General features: G+C 45.3%; 1 protein-coding gene across 2 annotated transcripts in view; it reads right to left on the bottom strand.

Annotated features, from left to right (window-relative positions):
• Positions 1-1,072: 1,072 nt before the first annotated feature.
• Positions 1,073-23,292, bottom strand: part of LOC144112322 (TATA-box-binding protein-like) — a 45,723-nt gene continuing 23,503 nt past the window's right edge. For both annotated transcript variants that reach the window (XM_077645191.1, XM_077645189.1), the window contains 2 exons: positions 12,626-12,720; positions 1,073-11,691 (listed from right to left, as the gene is read on the bottom strand). In XM_077645191.1, the coding sequence (XP_077501317.1) occupies positions 11,615-11,691; positions 12,626-12,720 (172 nt within the window). In that variant the 3' untranslated portion in view covers positions 1,073-11,614. The remainder of the gene's footprint in view (positions 11,692-12,625; positions 12,721-23,292) is intronic.

Genomic DNA, 23,292 nt, shown 5'->3' with positions numbered 1-23,292 from the left:
GTTTATTCTTCTGCCCAGTTGTCTGCAACCCGATTTCCTGTCATCAACTAGCCCGCCTCTCTCTATTATTCTTTCCCACTCCTCTCACAATCTCGGAACCTAGCGGGACTGGTTTGGAGCCGTAGGTGGCGACTAACAGGGCCTGCTCGTGCAGCAGGCGTTGATGCCCTAGCTGTACCAGAAGTTTTACAACTAAAGCTCCCTCCATTGGCTGTCTCTTTAAGCCCTGCACTGGTCTCATTATCGAAGCGCGAACTCATCTCTTTATCCTACCAGTGTCGGCAAAACGCCCATATATGCATCACCTGCACGGTTTTACCTGTACAGATGGCGTCGCGATCTTTCATCTCTCTACTGCCCTTTCCTTGACGCCTACCTCTCTATGCAGTTTATTTTCATCCCCTTTCGTCTCAAATCGGGTTTCTTTCCTACCCCTCCCACACTCGCGGCTCGACAGGCCTGGACGACGAACAGCACGACAGCGACGTCTTAGTGCCTAAGTGTTGTGCCTAAATAAAGTCACAGACAACTACTATGAAAAACATGGCGGAGTCTGACAATGCGCTGAACGCTTACGCGATTGTTGAGTGAGGGAACGAATATTAAGCACCGTGGCAACTTCCATTTGTGTGGCAGCGTTCATGTTCAATACATATGGCCTCCAAGACAGCGAGATGCGGCGATGTTCAGCCGGTCTCATCAAACCATGTTTTAACGCCCCGATCAATCAATGAGACTCACCGCAACCTCTCTGTGTGAGACATTTGGCATCATTGCGTAGTCGGAGTGGGAATGGAAGCAGAATTAAAATTGATTGCGGAGTGAAAGGTAATAGACTTAGAACTGAAGCAGGATCACAAACGGAATAGATTGGTGTGTAAAAGAAAAGTACTATTGCATTTCTTACACATCATTTCTTACACATCAGACCAATTGACAGCACCTAATTTTTTTAAATTTAATGATCACAACCAGTAGAAGCCCAGTGACGCAGAATGTGGAGTACCTACTCAGAAAATTTAGCATAGCGAGAAGTAGGAACGAAAATAATTTTAAAAACACATTTATTTCAGATGCCCTCATGGCCCACAGGGCATTGTTGAGGGGAGTGGAACACACATTTAAATAAATTTGTTACAAAAAGAGACAACGCATACAGTGAAAAAAGATTTTAAAAATACTGGGAAATATACATATTTCAAAAACCCGGAACATGAAGTCAGTAAAAAATGACACAAATACTAAGAAACGCTAATTCGCGCAAAGAAAAGTGATATAAATTGTAAACAGCCAGCCACCATTAGTACAAATATTAACGCAGCAAAACTGTGGAAAAAAAAATATACAAGAATGCGCATGATTACGAGGAAGAAGGAATAGAACCAAACCTATGGTAAGCAATAATGTGTTGATAAGTTCTTAAATTCATCAAAGTCATTGGAAAGTGCAATATCCCGTGGTAGGTGGTTCCAGTCAAACAATGTTTTCGAATGAATACATTCATGCAGGATTTTGTTCGGCAGTGTGGAACACCAATATCGCATGGATGATCTGAGCTGGACGAAACATATGTTGGCGGCGTGAGTAATGTATGTTTAAGGGTGGAATTCATGTGGTAAATTTAAAAAAAACAGGCAAAGGCGTGATATTTATTTGCGCAGTGATAGGGGGGTTAGTGAATGTGTTTTTCATTTCTGTGACGCTGGACAAACGATCGTAGTTACGGAAGATGAAACGTGCTCCTCAGTTCTGTACGTCTTCGAGGGCGTCGATAAGAGTGCTAGTGAAAGGGTCCCATACTGAGTTATCATATTCCAATTTGGAGCGGGCAAACGATTTGTACAGAAGAAGTTTAACAGGTGTCGGGACTAAGCAAAAATTTTGTTTCAGATATCCAAGCATGCGGTTAGCGGACGCGATGATAGAAGTGATATGTGCTTTCCAAGTTAGGTTTGACGTTATAATGACGCCGAGGTATCTGTAAGATGTTACCGGTGTTAGCAGGGAAGAACAAATAGTGTAAGGAGCGGGGCACGGATTGACGCGACGCGGAAAACGCATTACTTTGTATTTAGTCTCGTTAAGTGTCATTTTTCATTGCGAACACCAGTCATCCGCAAAAATTCGCGCTGTAGATGTTACGTGGTTAGGCAGGTCATTAAGATATACTAGAAACAGCAAGGGACCGATAACAGAACCTTGTGGGACGCCGGAGGTCACAAGAACCGATGATGAGTTAATGCCGTTAGCGTGCACGTACTGAAACCTATTAGACAAAAAGCATTCAATACATCGTAGTACATTTTGGTCGATGTTAAGTTTACTTAATTTGTGAAGAAGCAAGCTGTGAGCGGCTTTGTCAAATGTCAAATAGATACAGTCAACCTCACTGCCACCAGCAAGTATGAAGTTAATATCATTTGTAAAATTGATTAGCTGTGTTTCACAAGAAAAGTGCTTTCTAAAACCTTGCTGGGTACGAGTGCAAAAAGGATGACTTGCTCGCAACACCCCTTTCTCTGGCCCTTTCAGCGTGGGGATACGGCAGCGAGCTGGAGGTTGTCGTCCGCTAATCTTCGCGGGCATGGCAAATGACGACGCGACTCCTTCCGGCTTCTTGACCCGACCGGGCGGTCTTGCCCGGCGCGTCGGCTGACATCTAAAGAACAGGTGTCGGCGGTGCGTGGGATCTTTCGGCTGGCTACGAAATCATCCTCCCCGCAGTCGGAGCGGACCCGAGGGCATCCTCCTCTTTCCCTGACTCGACACGTGACGAGGGCGCGTCCCTGTGTGCGGTGGTGCGTGTTTGTGCACGATAATGCAAGTTTTAGACCACTCCCACCCTGGCGGAGACGTCTTTAACCTGGGGAATCTAGGGACGGAGAACTGTTGAAAAACTGGATTGCCAGTGCAGTGAATCATGCTCCTCTTGTGTGCTCCTTCTGGATGCTCCAGCATGCTCCATTTTGGGAGGCTCTATTTTGGGATCCTCCATTATGATCCTACCTTAAGATCCTCTCTTCAGAACGCAGTTCATTTTGACCCCTACCTAGGTAAATAAATGTAAATAAACCCTCTCGTAACCTTCCTGCCATCATCAAACTCCTTTAACTCGTCGGCAGTCCTGTCCTGGTGGTGGTGGTGGTGGTGTTCGGAGCAAGGTCGTTCCTGACCTATGGTTCCGTCTAAAGTGACTCCGAACCCCTCATCCAACAACTGGTGGCAGCGGTGGGATTGAAGTGCCATGGCAGCAGTAAGATGAAGCGGGTGACGTGGTGCTGCATCTGCGGGTGAGTGCTCGGTTTTTGCTTTGGACCTTCCAGGCTTCAAATTCTGGGTTAAAAATTTGAACTGCTGTTTTATCGGGTGTATGTCTGTAGCAAAAGGGTAGTAGCTCAGAATCACCATGTGCGAGCAAAACCAATATTTAAAGGCAGCGACCGTGGACCTGACGAGGTTGTCGAGGGCAGAACTGTGGTTTTCATGCGATGAGTTAAAAGTGGATGTGGAGGAAAGCGCAAAAGATTCGGACATTATCCAGGCAATCAAAACGTTTGAAACAGAATTAGAAGATTATTTGGAAATTGCTTGGGGTAACACGCAAAGGTGTGCAAAAAAACAGCAACGCAAAAGAGCTGAAGAAACGGAAAGGCAGAATCAGGAGGCAGAGCTGCAGTAGCGCAAAAAAGTTCTCAAAGAGACTATGAAGAGGCTAGCAGCAGAGCTAGAAAAGCTCCGACCCGAGGCTGAGAATGGGGGGACTTGTAAAGGTATGAAAAGAGTAACAGAGAGGGAAGACCGCATCTTGCAAGCAGAAGAAGAGCGATATTTTCAAGGGGCATTGGCCTGCGGAAAGATCGAGACCACATCGACCTGACAGACAGGCGGTAAGAAAAAAAGAAAAGCGGCCCGAAAGATCACAAGACGCTAGGTTGCGAGACACCCAGCGCACAAGAGCGCAGGGATCGACCAACAGTAACAGAAACTACACATGCCTTGTTAAGCCATTGTACACATGTTAAGCGAATTCAGCACGTGCACTTCAGAAGAATTGGTCCTTCAATTTCCGCACGGGATTCCGGGAAGCGCGCAGGGCGAAGCACAGTCGAGCTTACTTGGTTCGAGAAAAATCGGTAGCTTCTCGACATCGTTTACGCAAAAAGCGTGCAGGCGCAAAAACACGGAGACCGCACACACACAAGACAGGACTGGCGCCAACTTCCAACTAAGTTTATTCATGGAAAAAAATACTTAATAACCGCACGATCAGGCAAAGATAAAAATAGAGCAAAAACAAGCATTGATATATACAAGCAGTGACATAACAAAAGCACACGTGCAAAATGACTAAGCAATGATTATATCGCTGATAATGAAATGTTAAGGAAACTAATGTCATCTGACAACGAGACAAATGGCTTGCTTTTGCAGATATGACCCCTCTGCTTGATGTAATAAGGTTCGATGATTACACGCTCTAATCTTTCTTTAGACCTTGCAATGAATTTAGTATTTTCAAAACCCGGACGACACTTGCAGCTTTTGCAGTGAGTGGCCATGTGGCTGCCATAACCATTTTTTATAGCAGTCTTGTGCTGGCTCACCTTTTCGTTAAAGCACTGGCCTGTCTGGCCAATATATTCCTGACCGCAGCTTAGAGGCACGACGTACACAACGTCAGCCGTACAATCAGTGGCGCGGGTTTGGTGGTTTTTTTTGCACTGCCAGACCATTCATACTTTGTTCAAGGTGCTAATGCGCGACACCTTGCAAGGAGCAGAAAGAACCACATTGACCTTATACCTGCTGGCCACTTTCTTTATATTGTGTGAAAACCGATGAATATGGGGAATTACCACTGTCGGTTGCCTTTCTTTATCCTTCTCTTTTTGGGCCTGATCACCCTTTAATTTCGGCTTGCGCTTCTTAACAAGGTTCTCACTGATACTAGTGATGAGGTGTTTTGGGTACCCTGCTTAGTGAATGCGTTCAGTTTGCGAATCAAAACTCTGTGCCATCTCATGCTCACAAGAGTTTTCCAATGATGCATTCAGGCATGTGGAAACGATTCCACGCTTGATTAGCTTGGAATGTGCACTACCGAAGGGGAGTAGCCCTTTACACGATCTGGGGTTGTAGGACCAACAAACATGTCTGTCCTTCCTAAACACAAGTCTCTGGTCAAGAAACTGCAGGGCATTGCCGCGGGGAACTTCTTGCGTAAAAAGAAGCCCTTTGATTCATTTCTGAAAATGGTGACAATGTTTTCAAAGATGACGCTTAGTTTTGAACCTACGTGATGGGTTAGCAGAATTAGGTAGTCATCCACATATCTGAATACCTTAACACGTTAGAGGTCAATAAAAGTCGGTCACTGACACGTTTGTCAGCATATAATAAATGCCACTCAATATATGTGCAAGGGACAACCCAATACAAACACCACCACGCTGGACATAAAACTGATGGTTGAAAAATATGGCGCCAGTCCTGTTTTGTGTGTGTGCTGTCTCCGTCTTTTTGCGCCTGTACGCTTTTTGCGTAAACCATGGCATGCTACAACCAACAAGCTCAAATCAAAGTCTTGCTGTAGCTTCTCGAGCTAGACGCGGTTCGTCGCCAGGAGTCGGTTCTCGACTTTGCATGCTTTACCAGGACCATTTGAGCGCGTCGAGGGGCGGTAGAGATGACAGGGACGGTCAAGAATAGCGGTTTTTAGTTGCCGTTTGTCACGAGTTGAAAGCAGTACAATAAGTCAGAGCGCGACCCCGGCGGGCGCGTCTGAAAGACTGATCCTTTCAAACCGGGGAAAGTCAGTCAGCCCTCATTCCCGTGTAGCCATTCGAAGTAGCCGTTTTTTATTCCTATTTTTCTTTTTTTTTGGGGGGGGGGGGGTGCGTGAAATCGGGGAGGGAAAGGCTACTTTATTTTAGGCTAACGATTATGGTTGATCGAATATGGTCGTTTTTTTTTCATATAAGTTCGACAACAGCTATCGTGTAATTGAGTTAGAAATTTCCGTGCTGCCAAATGATAAGGACACTCGCAAGAATGCAGTGAGGATAGTTCCCGAGTAGACGATCAACTGCTTGCGGTGGAACCGCTGAGTGCTAGCAAGTTCCTTTGTGTTTGAAATTTTCGAACAGGTTTGCTTTAGTATCTTAAATAGATCCAGACGTGTTAAACTTGGTGGCGATACCAGGCTTGTTGCTACAGTGACAGAAGTATGGCTATTGCGTTGTGGAGGCAAAAAGTAGGTGTATTTGTGCGTATTTGCGTACTTGTGTTTAGCGGCGCCTGGTTAGTTAGCCCATTGGGCATACGAAGATTAACCAAATGAATATTGGCTGCAGAATTTTGTGAACAGCTGTAGCAGCGTTGTGTATGGATGACGGCGACGAGGTGTCACATTGACACAATGAGTTTAAGGGAAGTATCTCGCTAGTACGAGAGTGAGTAAGGTCTGTGATGCGCAGTCGCAACTTTGTGAGTTGAACTGTATTATTGATTCTCAGTATCGAGCGATCAAGCTTCTTTGAGAAAAGCGCGTACATTAAACTGAGTGTGGGCCAAATTTTAAAGACTTTCGATATTCGGGTGGTTTAGGGGGATCAGATCTTTGATGGATAAGGGATGAAGTTTCTATTCAAAATTTGCTGGCTTTGACACTCCACCGCTTATCGTACAACGTGGCAGTCTGTCCTTGGCGACCTCAGATGTGACGGGGACGCTCGCTTTGAGCCTAGATTCGGGCAAAATTTACGAATCATTATTGTCGACCAGGATTTTGTTTGGCATTAGAAGGAAGCCTGCTAGGTCTTGAGTGAATTCCGGGCGCTTGCGCGTGGGGCAGTGCTTTGTTGTTTGGAACGTCCTGTCAATGCTTTCCTTTGTTAGTGGTTTGGTGCTTTCGTTTTGCCTTTGGAGTTGACATTGCAAGCCAGGAAGTCAACGTGGACGCAAGCCAATCTCTTCATGTCCAGCGGTTAGGAACGCTGGCCAGTTGAGATTTTCCGGGCCGTGGAGGTATTGTTACATGCGGGCGCCCGCCCGTCTGTAAATTAGCGGCGCCGTCGGCAAGGCTCACCTGTTGGAAACCAACACAAGCTTCTTCGGGATGGTTCCGAGCCAGGCGATAAGAATCGCTCCCACGTTCCCAACCCGAGTACCGGAGAGCCTCGCCCGGGTGGATTCCGGGAACCAAGTAAGCGAAACGGAGGCGCCACCACAGCGAACCAGCGGCAACTATTGTTCCCAAATGCCCGTGACTAAGCTGAGGGAACTAATGTGGCCTCATTCCTGGTAAAAGACGTTCAGCGTGCCGATACGGCAGCGAGCTGGAGGTCGCCGTGCGCTAATCTTCGCAGGCATGGCAAATGACGAAGCGACTCCTTCCGGCTTCTTGACCCGACTGTGCGATCTTGCCCGGCGCGAGGGCTGACATCTAAAGAACGGGTGTTGGCGGTGCATGGGATCTTTCGGCTGGCTACGAGGTCATCCGCTCAGCAGTTGGAGTGGACCCGCGGGCATCCTCCTCTCTACCTGACTCGACACCCGACGAGGGCTTGTCTCTGTGTGCGGTGGAGCCTGTTTGTACGCGATAATACGTTTTAGGCCACTCCCACCCTGGCGGAGACGTCCTCAGCCTGGGGAATCTAGGGACGGAGAACTATATAAAAGCTGGATGGCGAGAGCAGTGAATCATGCTCCCCTTGTGTGCTCCTTCTGGATGCTTCATCATGCTCTATTTTGGGGTCCTCCATTATGATCCTACCTTGAGATCCTCTCTTCGGAGAGCTGTTCATTTTGATGTCTATCTAGTAAATAAATGTAAATAAACCCTCTCGTAATCTTCCTCCCATCATCCAACTCCTTTAACTCGTCGGCAGCCCTGTCCTGGCGGTGGTGGCGGTGTTCGGAGCAAGCGTCGTTTCTGACCTGTGGTTCCGTCTAGAGCGACTACGAATCCCTCATCCAACACCGTACTGATAGTGTCAGCGTAATAAGCTGACGAATAGCCTGTACTTTCGTTTACTGATGAGTAATGTTCCCATAGTTTTCTAAGCAGTTACCCTAGTAAATACCTCGTAGGCAGCGTTCAGTAAGCTGATCGGTCTGTAATTTACTACGTCCTTGACGTCTCTTTCCATTGTTAATGTGAGCTTTCTTCCAGGATCTCGATACGCTCCAGGTCGTGGGACACTGCCTATACAGAGCGGCTAGTTCTTCTAGCACAACCTCCTCGCTATCCTTCAACGTATCTGCAGTTACCTGATCCTCAGCCGCCGCTTTCCTTCGTTTCATTTCTTGTAAGGCTTTGCTTACTTGCTCTTTCGCTACCAGCGGAATGTACAGTTCATCTGTACCACTGCTTATGTCATGTCATCATTATTTCGGGTACTGAAAAGATCTCTTTAGAGTTCCTCGGCCATTTTTATTCTCTGAAACATATAATAGCCTTGCCCTGTTTGTCAATTTTTGATATATTTGATTTTTTTACTGCCTATAGCCTCAAATTGACAGCTTTTATGCTACATACGGCACATAGAGCATGCCAGCTTCTCTTTGCATTTAACTTTCTCACTCAGTTGCTTCACGTTTACAGATTTCTTTCGTCAGTTAAGTTCCATGTACGTGTCTAACGGTCTCATAACTTGCAGTTTCTAAAATGCATAATTTGCCCTCCTTTCTGAGCGCTTACCACTACCCTAACTACCCCAGCGCTTACTTCTTTTGCACGCTCCGTAATATTTGCAATATTATAATTTTTCGCTTGCAAAGGCCCTCGTCCCTGGTTAAAGAGGTATACCTCTTCTGCAGTACCATTGGGCTGTCCACTGCATTTTCTCTGACCCCTAACTCATAAATGTTATTCTCATTAGCTTCTTCCCCTCTCCAAACCCAGGCCAATTCCAGAAAGCTCCCTCCTTTGGCTGCCTATTAAAGCCCGGCACCGTACTCACCGACGAAGCACAAACTCTCCTCTCTGCCCAACAGGTGTCACCCACATGCCCAATCCAGGCGCCAACCGCCATGAAGCTGTCGCAGAAATGCGCCCTCCCCTCTCAGTTGCCCTCCCAGCGGGCGCGAGTCCTGCCGCAGATACAGAATGGCTGGTGCTGTGCCGGAGCATCCTTTTGTCAGAAATTCCAGCCGATGCAAGAAATCATGCTGTCATGCTGCCACGGGCATAAAGCAAGCCCGAAAGAGAGGAGCCGAGAGTGCAAAGCATTGAAAGGGTCTTCATCGAACGTTACCGAGAGAGCCCCTTCTGATGAAGCCGTAATGCTGTCGGGCTCAGTTCCGAACGCTTGTACTTTAATGTTAAAAGTACTCTGCATATAGCTGTTTCGTGTGCATTGCCGTCAGGTTTCTTCAGCTTGTGTGCCTCTGCGTGGGAGCTGCGCCAACTGCCAGAAGGCTCGACAGCACTACTGTGATGACACATCGCCTATCACTTGTGTGTACCGAGTTTTTTCCCTTAGGAATTGCGGATTCCACTTCTTTGTAGAGCTTTTCGACTATCTCATGCATGAATGCACAACATTCAGCTTGTTGCTTTTATTCAGCATAAGTACGATACTTGCCACTCTGTCGTTAATGCTGCAGAATTCCTCTACCTTGACAGTTATATCTTTATGGAACAGGAGCCCCCATCCAGCTGACTCCTGGCCACTAAAGCACCCAACTGATACCTTAGATTTATTTGACAGAAAGGTATGTGAATGATATAGTCAGTCTAATAGGATGGTCCAGAAGACCCATATTTTTACCAATTACATTTTTGTTGTCAGTTTTCATGTAGTTAAGGAAAGTAACTGCAGTGGTACATCAAAATAGTGAGAACATAACAGATAGAAATATAATAGTACTCATACCTTTGCTTCGTCTGTCGCTTTCTCATTTGTTGTTTTTTGAGGCGGGTGGTGAATGCGCGGTACTATATTGTCGCACTACTACGCAGATCAGAAAAACATGATATCTCTTCTTTCTCCCAGTTGGTGATAGTTCGCTGCAGGAGCCATTCAAATTTGGCTATCAGTATCTTCACTTTTGTGTATTACAAGAGTATTTAGCACTTTAATGAGCAAAAACTGCTACAATATTTTTCTAGTGCAATTCATGGGAAGAACTGCATGCACAAGTGCGTCATGGACACAAGAGAAGTGAGTCTGAATGAGCGTTTGGGCACAGCGGCTGGAGTTGTTCTTCCCGACGTGATATTTCGCACACTAATGTCGCTGTCACATCGGAAACCATACTGTCACTCTAATCAAATGGCATTAGATGCACCTGATGTTATTAGACCTCTTTTGGTGCTGCTCAGTAAAAAAATGTAATTCTGAAACGATAGCAATGATGATCAAAGAAACAAAACTATACAGTCAAGAGCATTAGTGCTCTCAAAAGGTGTTCAAATTGTTCAGTACATATTTAATGCAGGAAAAAATATTTCTGTGCAATATCATAGGTGTAAAATAATATTTCTGGCCATGCTGCAGCCTTTTTGTCACCACAACAATGTAAAAAGTCGACCTAAAATTGCATAAATGTAAACAAACAATATTGCTGACACGGTGGAGAAGCACCAAGCATGAAACTTCGAAAAGTTGTAGTGCACAGTTAGTTTTAAATGTTTGCGAGCTTAACACACGTGGAACGCCAAACAGTAAGAAACGCAGAACCCAAAATATTCTATGGCAGCGGTCAGGGTCGTGCTTCATGCTCTGCCGCTGCCGTCAGTCGCTGCTAAGCTGATAACAGCAATCTACGACAGCCTCCATTGCGAATAGTTTCACAACTATGACATTTTTATACCGCAACTCAATAGTTAAAGCTTTATACCTTCACCAGACCCACAACCTTTTTTGCATTGCTTGTTTCTCGTGCACATCTGGTGTCCACAGTGCACATTCGGTTCGAGCTTGAATACGAATGACTTCCCTAAACTCACTCGGTGGCGAACGTCATTAGAACCGAACCACATAATATGCTCCTGTGTATGAGACGGTTACTGAGGTTAGATGGCAGTGCCATTTGATTCGAAAGAGAGATAAAATTGCCTAGTGTGAGGGCATAAGTTATATAATGAGATTTAAGCGTTATTCTGCAAGTCCCCAACATCACATAGTATAAGTTTAAAAATTATCAACTCTTTGTACGTGCTCTTCATCAGAAAGTTCACTACAGTAGTACATCAAAAAATAGCTCATAGGAGCATGTCTAAAGGTTGATGAACACATTTATTAGGGTGAAAAAACACAATACAGTCACACACATAGCACATTTTTCGTTAAAGTAAATAAAGTTTTTTTAAATTCTGCAGTGCATGTTTCATTGCAACTTGCAACAATCATGACATGAAACATGAAGGAGATTACCAAGGCAATTATGCGTACAGGTTGAACACTGAGCACACAAAAAATTAGCTGATGAAACAAAGAGTTTGACGAAAACTTGTCTGGTCGGGGTGAATCACAAAACTTGACATTCCGGCAAAAAACTTCACATAGAGGACGCCATTGATTTCACCACGCTACGGGCCGCACCAAGTGCGTTAGAATTGAGCTGCCGTGACACTCCTCATGATAGTGTGGGCGGACAAACCGCACTCTCAACCAATGCGACAAGTCTGCAGCCGTGAGTAAATGTCCTTGAATGGTTCATTAATTTCTTCCTCTGTTTTGCTGCCTGCATGAAAAACAAGGTTTAGTCAGCAGTGATCACCTTGCGGCCTGCAATTATATTTAGTGGTGCTAGCAAGTGGGCACGCAATGCAATGCAATATTTTGTTATAGCTGCCATGTCGTTATCTGCTCTCTCGCTAAAACGTGTGTCACAAAAATCACCTAAAACAATGAGGCAACGATCCTGCGGCTTTCTAAACTATACTTGCCTCCATATAATGAAAGCTTTCACAAAATGATATAAGCACCCTTACTTCCCCGTCTTGAAAATGTGCTCCACGAAAAACACGCCCAATGTCACTACACTTGAATTCAGGTATATCGAACTCAAAGCAGATCGCGAAACAGTTTGATATATGATAATTCGATGCATAAAAGCGGCAATAAACATGTGTATCTGTAAACTACAAGCAACAATACACTGCACAAAACTAGTGAGGTGTTTCTAACAGCGACGTGCGGCCCACCAGCATGCGGGAAGTGCACTGCTCCGTAGGCGTTGCTAGGCCTAACCTGCTGCACATCGAAGTCGCAGCAGACGGCGCTTTGCAACAAGCCATTGCCTTTCAGAGGTTGTCTGACCCTCTTAGCAGTAAACGATAAACAGAATATTTTCATCGCAAGAATGGTATAGTTCGTTCCAGCAACACCTTCGCCAACCAGGAGACCGAAGCTTTCTTAGGTTGTCTTAACCGCATGAAAGCGCGGTGATTGAAGAGGCCCATTAGTAGAAGCACCACTCGCCACGCGTTCGATAAATGCGCAAAACAGTGGTACATTTTTGCACGGGGCTTTCAAAGCATTGTCCTAACTGTTCGATATGCAGAATAACGCATTATTTCCTCAATACTGTTTGTTACCTTATTACAAAAGTGCATATGATCGCAACCTCAAGGGTATAAAAAGCAGAGCGAAAAAGTACAGGACGGAGGCCTCACCTGTGAACACTATTTTGCCGGAAGGAAATAGGAGAAGAGTGACGCGGGGGTGCTCTGGGCGGTAGGTCAGTCCCGGAGAAAGTTCAGGCTCGTAACTGAAAAGATAAAGCGCACTCTATTGCTGAACCGCCCCAAACACGAAGACAGGTTTCAATACCAAGCACAATATCATTGAAAATCCTCACTTCTATGCGCTCCGAGAGCGTTGTTGGAACCAATGAAACACTTGCGCACAGCACCTACAAAAACAAAACTACTCAGCCTCTAAAAAGCCCCTTCCCTGTCTGCAAAAAAACTCACCCCTCCTCATCCCCCGTCTAACCATTCCTAAGTATGCCGAGTGCTTCGAAAATGATCCTGGTTACGCAGTCCCGGTGCTTAAATTTAAGTGTATTTGAGAGCCGAGCACAGCCACAGTCAGCCACAATGTTTGACAACCTTATGTTACTTAGCGCCCAGTCTGAACGACATGATTCTATGGAAAAACAGGCCTCATGAAGAAATCGTTTCTGACACGAGCAAAATTTAATTGTGCGATCAATAGTGCAGCACCCGCTACCTCGACGCTAATCACAATCACTGCGGTCTTCCCACCACCGCGCCAAAAACATACAAACGCTAAGCACTGTGGCCGAATTTTCTATCTTGATGAAAATATGACGAAAATGCAAAACCAACACCGCTTTCCATTCCCTTATTCTTATGGAAGTGTTGCGGTGATTTAGTGCAATAAAAATAGTTATTTAGAGAAGAATGAATATTTCGGCACAACAAAGCAATCCGATCATCTAACCACTCGGAGGCTCTTTCACTGCCAATTGGGTGAAACACAATGGAAACAAGAATTTTGAATGGCTGGTTTCAGTACAAACAAAACCATATCCATCTCCGCCACATCTTGTGCGCTAACTGAAATACAAGAATTCGGTCAACCTCGGCTAACACCATCAAACCGCATGCTCGTTCGACAAATCCACCAGTTGTTTCAGTACAAACAAAACCACATCCACCTCCACCACATCTTGCGCGCTAACTGAAATACAACAAGAATTCGGTCAACCTAGGCTAATATAATCAAACCGCATGCTCGTTCGGCAAATCCACCAGTATATCCCCGAATAATTGTTCGCATTTGTTTTCTTGTCTAGTTCAGATGAAAACTCTCTCTCTCTGGAGTGCGTGTGCTAGGGACCACGTAATTTCGGACAGACGAATGACTCAGTTTGCTGGGTCACTTCTTATCCCGCCATATACATGCAGTAACTGCACAGCGCTTGAGCAGGAAGAGAAAGGAGCAACGATTTGCTGTGTAATAAGGAGAGGATATAGAGCTCAGCAAAATACAAGGCAATAGGTCGAATCATGGAAACAATGATGTAAACACCTGTCACCAAAAATATTACGCTTGTTGCGCAACTAGACACTGAGCTGTGCATAGCCATATATTTTACGTGGTTAAGCGATGCGCCACTGACCTGTGATGACAGGTGCTGCCACCGGTCCCGAGTAACCTCTCGCAAGCAATCATTAATTTAACTGCCACCTGAAATGGTGGGCAGTTTGCTCACAATCCGGTGGACGTTGCAATAAGACCGCACAGCCTAGGCGGCCTACCTTGGTTCCTTCTGTGGGCATTGTTCGATGGATTTCTCGCTAATGTTATGCGACGTTAGCGTTAACACAGGCTTTTCTGGACACGGCCTCCTTAATGCCATCGAGTTAAAATCGCATTGATGGTGGCACCAGCTTCTTCACTAGGTAATGTTGATAATACGTTTTTGAGCGTGCAAGATACATAAGTGTTTTGAGGAGGCTGTTGGGACGTTGAAAGGGGAATGGGCAGCTAGGATTAAAGAACTCCAAAGGGACCTGAAGGTAGAACGAGAAGAACGGATTAAGCTAGAAACTCAGGTTGCCGAGTCACTTAAGAGGGAGGAGGCTAATGCCGACCTGTTGGAGCAAATTGTGGACGAGCTGAAAGAGGAACGGGAAAAGCGGGCCAAGCTAGAAGAGCAGGTAGAAGCACTCAGGTCGCGGCCGGCAGGGTACTCCGGTTTGGAGCAGTGTCAGGTGGGGGACGAGGCTCGCCGATCCTACAGTGCTGTAGCGCAGCAGGCTTTGAGTGGGGAAGACAGAGAGGTAAAAATGGGCACGGAGACTCGCGACAGTAGCGTACAGTGGCGGGAAACATTTAGTGCGATCCGGAGGGCAACTGTCGCAGTTAGGAAGCGAACGGTAAGAGCGCAGGAGGATTCTGGTAGTCGGTGACTCAAGCGTAGCGAGGGTTGAGGGAGGTATTTTGACGACAGTGAAGGCAGACAGGCGGGTGCAGGTGGAGGCCCCATCAGGGAAGTGCATGGTAGACGCAATGGCCAAAGCCTAGGAGGTGATGGGGGCAACATGGATGGCAAACACCTTGCCGTTGTCCATGCTGGTCTCAATGATATCCTGAAAGGGAGGAGCCAGAATATCGAGAAGCAGTTAGAAGTGGGGATGCGTAGCCTAAGAGGCCTCTGAGGGTTTGCATGTGGCCATATGCACAATCCCAGAGGTCCAGAGGGAGGCTAGCGAAACGGAAAGGAGGATCGTTGAGGCTAACCGTGTAATTAGGTTAATGAGTCGACGACTAACATACGGGGTAATGGAAGTTAACAGGGAAGTGTACGAGGTCAGGCCCCACCCTTTTGCACAGGATGGCATTCACTACGGTGGTGCCACTGGAAAGAGGGTGGGTGGTAGGATAGGTCACCAGGCAACAACTTTTTTGGGGGGACCCAGAGCTCTGAGGAAACCAGTGTAGAGAAGGAAGAACCAAGATCGAAGGGACAATGGAACCATAGGAGAAGAAATAGACACAAGCGCCAGGGCCAAGTTAATTCAGATATATTTCATTAACATGCAAGGTGGCAGGAATAGACTGAAATGGGAGGAAATAGAACTTAATAGGGTAGATGTGTAGACCAGTTGGTGAGACATGAAGGAGCTAGACACCGCAGCGGACACGGGACAGAGAAAGAAGACGACACCGCCCTGTGTCGTCTTCTTTCTCTGTCCCGTGTCCGCTGCGGTGTCTAGCTCCTTCAGGAAATAGAAGAACAGTTAAGGTGGGAGGAAATAGTGGTATATGGTTTAGTGGAAACACATCTTAGGAGACATGGAGCAATCACCCTGTAACCCAGACTACGCATGGGAATATTGCAATAGAACAGAGGGCACCAGAAAGGGGGGGTGGAATTAGGGCATTCATTCATAAAAGTATGAATTTTCAAAGGGTTAAACTGGGATGCAAGGAACATTTATGGCTAAAAGCAAAAGTGGCAGGGGAGCAAACACTCCTTGGGTTTGTATGCCTGTGGACAGGAGCTAATGCAAAAGAGGAAAAGAGGAAAATGTTAGAATGTATTGCTAGTGACATTGATGAGCTAGAAGGACAGGGCGATATAATTATATTAGGCGACATGAATGCATATACAGAAGACCTGGATGGGTACACGGATTCGACAGGAAGCATGCTGCTGGATGTGTGTGGCATGCATGATTTTGTTCCATGGAACAATACTGAGAAGTGTGAAGGGCTCATAACATGGGAGGCAGGGAGTTTGCACTCGACGATAGATTATGCACTGATGTCACAGATGATGTATTATAGATTACACGTAATGAGCATAGATGAACATGGTTTCAAAAGTCTAGGCAGTGACCACAAACGTATCAAGTTAAGTTTCAGAAGAGAAACCAATGTAGGACTGAAGCGACATGATCCATCAGAGGGGAATTTTTATTCAGAAAAGCAAGTGGAAGCAGCAGCCAAATAAATTGAGAAAGTAATTTTTGAGGATAATTACAGAATGAACTTATACTAAATGAACTCGAATAATTGAGCTAGAGCTAGCTAAAGTGCGAGTAAAGCAAAAATGGAAAAGGCGCAAACCGAAGGGTCGGTGTGATGAGGAGGTCAAGAGGGCGATATAGAAACGCCAGGAAACGTTCAGGGAACACATATTCCAAGAAGAGAGGGGAACCAGAAGTTGAAGTAGACAAAAAAATGGGATACCTTCATAAAGTTTAGAATGCAAACATCCTATATGATTAATGAGAAAATTAGAAGAAAGGGTGCCCAATGGATGTCAAAAGTAAATAAAAAGGATAGAAAAGCAGCTCAAAATTTCTGGAAACATCTAAATGCAATGAATAACAAGACTAGACTAGAGCAAATGTTTATTGTTACAGATCAGGGTATTTACCTAGAAGGGGATGAACCAATGAAACCCATAGGAACAAGGATGACAGAAAAATTTAAAGAAATGTTGCACATAATTTCTCAAAGCAGAATGAACCAGTTACTGCAATTGCTTCACTTGAGCAAAAAGAGTGGGAAACGGCACAGAAAAAGGTTTCTAGTGGCACGTCAACAGGAGCAGATGGTATTCTGATTATGTTAATAAAGAAGCTAGGGCCAAAAGCCAAGCAAACATTAATACAGGCAGTGAATAAAATGATAGTGGATGGCAAAGTCCCCGATGAATGGCAATTAAGTAGAATGAACATGACATATAAGAGAAAGGGGGACAAAGCTGACTAAGTAACTACCCTCCCATAACAGTGACATCTGTGGTTTACAGAGTGGTGATGCAGATTAGAAAGGAGAGACTGCAGGCTTGGGTGAAGAATGAGGGGGTGCTAGGGGAGCTACAAAATGGGTGCCAGAAACAAAGGAATTGGAGGACAATCTGTTTTCAATGACGCAGTGTATAGAGATTGCTGAAAAGGAACACAGGCCCCTGTGGCTAGCATTTCTGGATATTAGGGGAGCCTACGACAACGTTATTCAAGAGTATTTGTGGGACATACTGGGCACATTGGATGTGGAAGATGGAGTAATTAATCTTTTAAAAGATATATATAAAGGTAACAGAGTGCTTATAAAATGGGGAAAAATGTATCAGGGCCTATAGAGATACAGCGGGGCTTAGGCAAGGATGTCCTCTGTCTCCTTTGTTGTTCATGTTGTACCTGCAAAGGTTACACACCAAGCTAGAGAAGAGAGGACTAGGCTTCAACTTTTCTTTTTTCAAGGAAGGGGAATGAATTAAATAGTCATTACCGGGACTAATATATGCGGATGATATAGTGCTAATGGCTGGCAGCAAGGATGATTTGCAGAAGTTGATAGACATAGGCGGTACACAGGGAGATAGAATAGGTTTCAAGTTTAGTAAGGAAAAATCTGCAGTCATGATATTTAATGATGAGAGCGTCGAGCATAGAATAAAAGAGTTCACGCTAGAAGTAGTGGATGAGTACAAGTATCTTTGGGTGTGGATAAATAACAGTGCTGTGTATCTGACAGAGCATAAAAAATATGTAATGAATAAAGCTACTAGGAATGCAGCTGACATGAAAAAAAGGGCACTGTGGAATTACAATAGGTATGAAGTGGTAAGAGGGATCTGGAAAGGGGTGATGGTTCCTAGCCTGACTTTCGGTAATGCGGTTCTGTGCATGAGACCAGATGTTCAAGCAAGGTTAGAAGTCAAACAATGTAGCGTAGGGAGGCTAGCTTTGGGAGCACATGGCAACACACCAAATCAGGGAATACAGAGTGATATGGGATGGGCGTTGTTTGAGAGCAGAGAAGCTAGCAGTAAGATAGCATTTGAGGAGTGATTGAGAAAAGTGGGGGAAAAGCAGTGGGCTAGGAAAGTTTTCAGATACCTGTACATAAGGAATGTTGACACGAAATAGAGAAAGCCAACTAGAAAATTGGCAAGCAAATATATGGACAGCAGTAGGGGGGGGGGGCAAATCAGCAATTATCGGTTAAGAAAAAGGTTAAAGAAAGAGAGAGAGCTCTGTGGAAAACAGAGATGCTGACGAAATCGGCACTTAGAACATACAGGATCATTAAGCAGGAAGTTGCCAAAGAAAATACCTATTATAATTGTAAGGGAAGCTCTTTGTTGTTTGAGGCCAGGACGCGAGTTTTGCGGACTAAGACATATAGTCAGGTACCACGAGATAGACACGTTGTGTGTTGCGTGCGAAGAGGAGAAGGAAACAGCTGAACACTTGGTACTTTTCTGTAAAGGGCTCCACCCTACAGTGGAGAACAGCGGGGCTTATTTATCCAAGGCATTGGGGTCTAAGGACAGAGAAGAGAAAGTATATTTTAAGTGGATAGAAGTAACCAAGCTAAGGTTATCTGATTGGTGGCTAAAATCATGACAAGCATAAAATTTCATAAGTCATGGATAGGTGGCTTGAGCCACCGTCCGATTTTAATGGTTCAGACTTATCTATCCATCCATCCATGAACGTCCAAACAACTACTCAGTACCACAAAGTGCCTTCTGTTGAATCATGTCTACAGTAACTCACCCTGCACGACAAACAACCTGTAAGAATGTTCCACGAGGAATCTGAGAATATATGGGCGATGCACCTGGTTATGGAGGGTTCATCTGTTCGGTCTGCCACAGTAATGATTGTGGAAACTTGTAGCCATCAGGCTTCACAATGAATATTTCGAGTCGTGCTAAAGTGAACTCTAGTTGTGTTTTGTTCGGACAGCATTATCCATCACTGCGCGAGTTAGTTTTGCTGGTTGTTGGCTACGCTCTCAAGCGCGGAAACCGTGCTTCGTGCAATGGATGAAGTAGTTATTCCTGAAATCAGCCAGCTTTTGTAGCGTTTTCCACAGCTTGAAACAATTAAGAAAATTTAACCCCCTTTTAAAGAATGCCATAATCATCATCATCAGCCTGACTACACCCACTGCAGGGCAAATGCTTCTCCCATGTCTCTCCAATTAACCCTGTCCTTTGCCAGCTGCGCACACACTATGCCTGCAAAGTTCTTAATCTCATCTGCCCAATAACCTTCTGCCGCCCCCTGCTACCAAATTTCAAGAAACTTTCTGGGAAAATAAACTGTGTTAAGTCGGCAAGTACATACGATAGCACTTCCTCTGAGAGCTAAAACTCTTAAGGGCCAAAATTCTCTATTGCAGCATCCTGAAATCTTGAAGGTGCTTCACTGCATTCCTGGAGATGTTATAATGAAGAAACGAGTTTCTTTTCTTAAATGAGCCAAAGTTTGCAGTAATGGGAAGTTCAAACATAGGTTCTACTTTAAAAAAAAAACTGAGAACAAAGCAAAAGGTTAAGCCTCGAAAATCTGAGCACAAATCCTTGTTTGAATAAAAAAATGAGGCAGATCCTCCTGATGCACCGAACAAAATGATGATGCACTGATCAAAATGTTGACGCACTTAACAAAATGCTCTGGAAAAAAACCACTCAGAAGACGGAACACAGCGAAGAGACGAGGAACACACACGACGAATGGACTAGCAACTGCGCTTTATTGAACGAAACAGTCTCACAGGAAAAGGTGGCAAAGCTTGCCCAGCTCAGTCAAACAATCTACATCTAAAGATAAGCTGTGATCCAGCTCCGTTGCGAAAGGAAGCTCAGTTCCTTCTGCACAAGGTAGAAAGAAGGATTCCTGATGCAATCATCCTTTCGCATACTAATGAGGAACGCTTCGAGAATTTCGCGCTCAACTTTTCCCTTGCCTCTGCCAACAATAGTAACATTTGAAAACAGCGTGTAGCAGCCGCATTCCAGGCAATGTCGAGGCAAGTTAGCGCCGTCAGTAGAAGAAAGAGTGTTGTGGTGCTCTCTCAATCTTTTACCGGCCTGTTTGGCCAATGTATACTTTTTCGCAGGCCAGCGGAATTCTGTATACCTCACCTGTGGCACAGGTGACGTAGCGGTTTTCATGCTGCGTTGAACAGACCGGATGATAAGTCCTGCCACATCCAACACGTGAGAACCGGCAGGAGCTTGCAGGGTGCAGAAAACACAACATTAATGCCCTGCTTTCCAGCGACCTTTTTGATGCAATGGGATACTTTATGCACATAAGGCATGACTTCAATATTTCTTCAACTGTCATTCGGTCCACCTCTTAACGTCTTTAACCTTGATCTTTTGCAACAGCATTTCTGACACTGCCCTCAAGAGCTCTTTCCGAAAACCTGCCGCCTCCAAGCGTTCAAACTGGTTATCGACACTTGCCTTCACGCTGTGGTGGCAACTCTTTTGCAATGCATTACGAAAGCAGATCATAGCAATCCCTCTCTTGACAATCTTGGAGTGAGCTAACGAGTACGGTAATAAGAACTTCTTAGTTCTAGACATGAAGCACCAGAAAACATGGTCATCATCACGAAATGTTATTCGAAGTTCTAATAATCTAATCCAGTGGTTAGTGGGTAGTTCATATGTAAAACTAAGGGCACTCGAGCAAGCTTTAGAAGCTGTCAAAATCTGGTTTTCATCCATGTGCAATGAGGCACTGGGCAAAAGATTCAATAGAATCAGGAAATCATCAACATATCTAAAAATTCTGTTCAAACGCTTCTCAAAAAGAATGCCTTGCAATGTGTTGTCAAACTTTGCTATAAATATCTGGCACAATAGTGGTAGTACGCTTGCCAAAATACAGATTCCTTTTTTCTGAACGTACATGACATCCTTAAAATTAACAACAGTGGAAGAAAGTTGTTAACATCTCAAGGAACGTATCCAGAGAAACGCCGCATGCATTTTGAAAGGAAACTTGGCCCTCCTGTTCAATCAGCTCACTCACCGCAACAAATAGATCGCCACGGGGAATGCTGTAAAACAAGTCCTCAGTGTCGTCGCACTGTTGGCTCCAGGGATGCCTTTCTCGAAAATGTCAATCACTGCAGCCGCGCTCGCAACACAGTAACAGTCCTGAACAGTAATGGACTAGATGTCGCTGCAAATACTGGTCCACTAACTTCTGCCAAGTGTCTGCCTCTGTCACAATGGCTCTCAAAGGGTACTCAGCCTTGTGAGTTTTTGCAGCGAAAAGCACCTGGAGTCAATTCCCTTTGCTATTCTTCACCCTTTGAGACAGGTTATCCATGTTGTTGGCCGAAAGTAGTCTCACAGCTGCGCACTTCAATTTTGAGGGGTTGCGCTTCACAGGCTTGAAGTTCTTGTCAACGGCTACCCACGTGTTCTCCCCAAACGCACTCGTGGGAAGAACCAAAACTTTGCCTTCTTTATCCGCCTGAAGAAGTGTCAACTCGGTTTCTGTGAACTCGGTGAAGGTTGTGGTTGTAGAGAATATGGCGGTATACAGAATTCCGCTTACCTGCGAAAAAGTATACATTGGCCAAACAGGCTGGTGTATTAATGAAAGATTAAGAGAGCACCACAACTCTGTCTCCTACTGACGGTGCTAACTTGCCTCGACATTGCCAGGAATGTGGCTGCTACCCGCTCTTTTCAAATGTTAGTATTGCTGGCAGAGGCAAGGGAAACGTTCAGTGCGAAATTCTTGAAGCGTTCCTCATTAGAACGCAAGGAGATGATTGCATCAGCAATCCTTCTATGTACCTTATGCAGAAGGAACTAAGCTTCCTTTTGCAACGGCACTAGATCGCAGCTTATCTTTAGATGTAGGTTGTTTGCCTGAGCTGCGCAAGCTTTGCCACCTTTTTCTGTGAGACTGTTTCCTTCAATAAAGCACAGTTGCTAGTCCAGACGTCGTGCGTGTGCCTCATCTCTTCGCTGTGTTCCTTCTTTTGACTGTTTTTTTTTTCCTGGACATGTACCAACTGACCTAGATTTCAACTCTGCTGCAATGCCTTTTTTTCTTCGCTGGATATCTTGCTAAGTGTGCATGGTCCCGAGAAACAGGCAACGGTTTGTGTCAGCGCAATTGCCATCACTTGCCCAACGCGTACTCTGTCCCATTCCCTCGGGGCGAATTCGGCGCCAAAAGAGCTCGTCGCTTTCTTCGGCTTCCTGGAGCCATCTTCGGGGAATTGGAAGCGGATAGCCAAGATATAGAAATTCGAGTGTTGGAGGCAGGTGAGACTACTGCGTGACTGGCTCCGAGTTTTGTTCTTCACTGAACGTGGTGAACTCCCTGGCGTTTGCTGCCTTCAGGAACACCGACGCTTGGCTGCCCAGGCAACTGAGGCTTACTGGAATCTGGTACGGTGGCACTTGCCTAAAAAAGAACGGCCTAAGGTGCACAGAGGTTCTGTCGCTTATCTCACTGGAACATCAGTTCCCAAAGAAATCGATCACGTCCTACAGAAAGGGCCAAAGTACAGTTTGGAACCAAGTGTCAGCAGCCATGAACTTCTTGCTACTGTACGTCGTGTAGCAGAGAAAGCCGACAAAGATGAGAAGCAGAGCTGCCTTTCTGAATGTATAGACGCCGTTTGCAATGCAGATGGCAAGCAGGAATGACACAGAAACCACATTCTTCACCGAGTTGTGGACTACCTCACAAAAAATGACTTGACACTTCTTCACGTTGACAAAGAAGGCGGGTTTGTGGTTCTTCCCACAAGAGTGTTTGTTGAGAAGGCTTCGGCAGCCGTTCTCAAGAACTTCAAGCCTGCGAAGTGCAACCCCTGGAAATTGAAGTCCGCAGCTGTGAGACTACTGTCGGCCAACAATCTGCATAACCTTTCACAAAGGGTGAAGAATAGCAAAGGGAATCGACTTCAGGTGTTTTTTCTGCAAAAACGCACAAAGCTGACTGCCCTTTGAGAGCCATTGTGACAGAGGCAGGCACTTGGCAGAAGTTAGTGGACGAGTATTTGCAGCGACATC

Source organism: Amblyomma americanum, chromosome 1, assembly GCF_052857255.1.
Source record: "Amblyomma americanum isolate KBUSLIRL-KWMA chromosome 1, ASM5285725v1, whole genome shotgun sequence".
In the NCBI taxonomy this organism is placed as follows: Eukaryota; Metazoa; Arthropoda; class Arachnida; order Ixodida; family Ixodidae; genus Amblyomma; species Amblyomma americanum.
The sequence above is the reverse complement of the archived record's forward strand: the minus strand, read 5'-3'. Positions and strand labels throughout refer to the sequence as shown.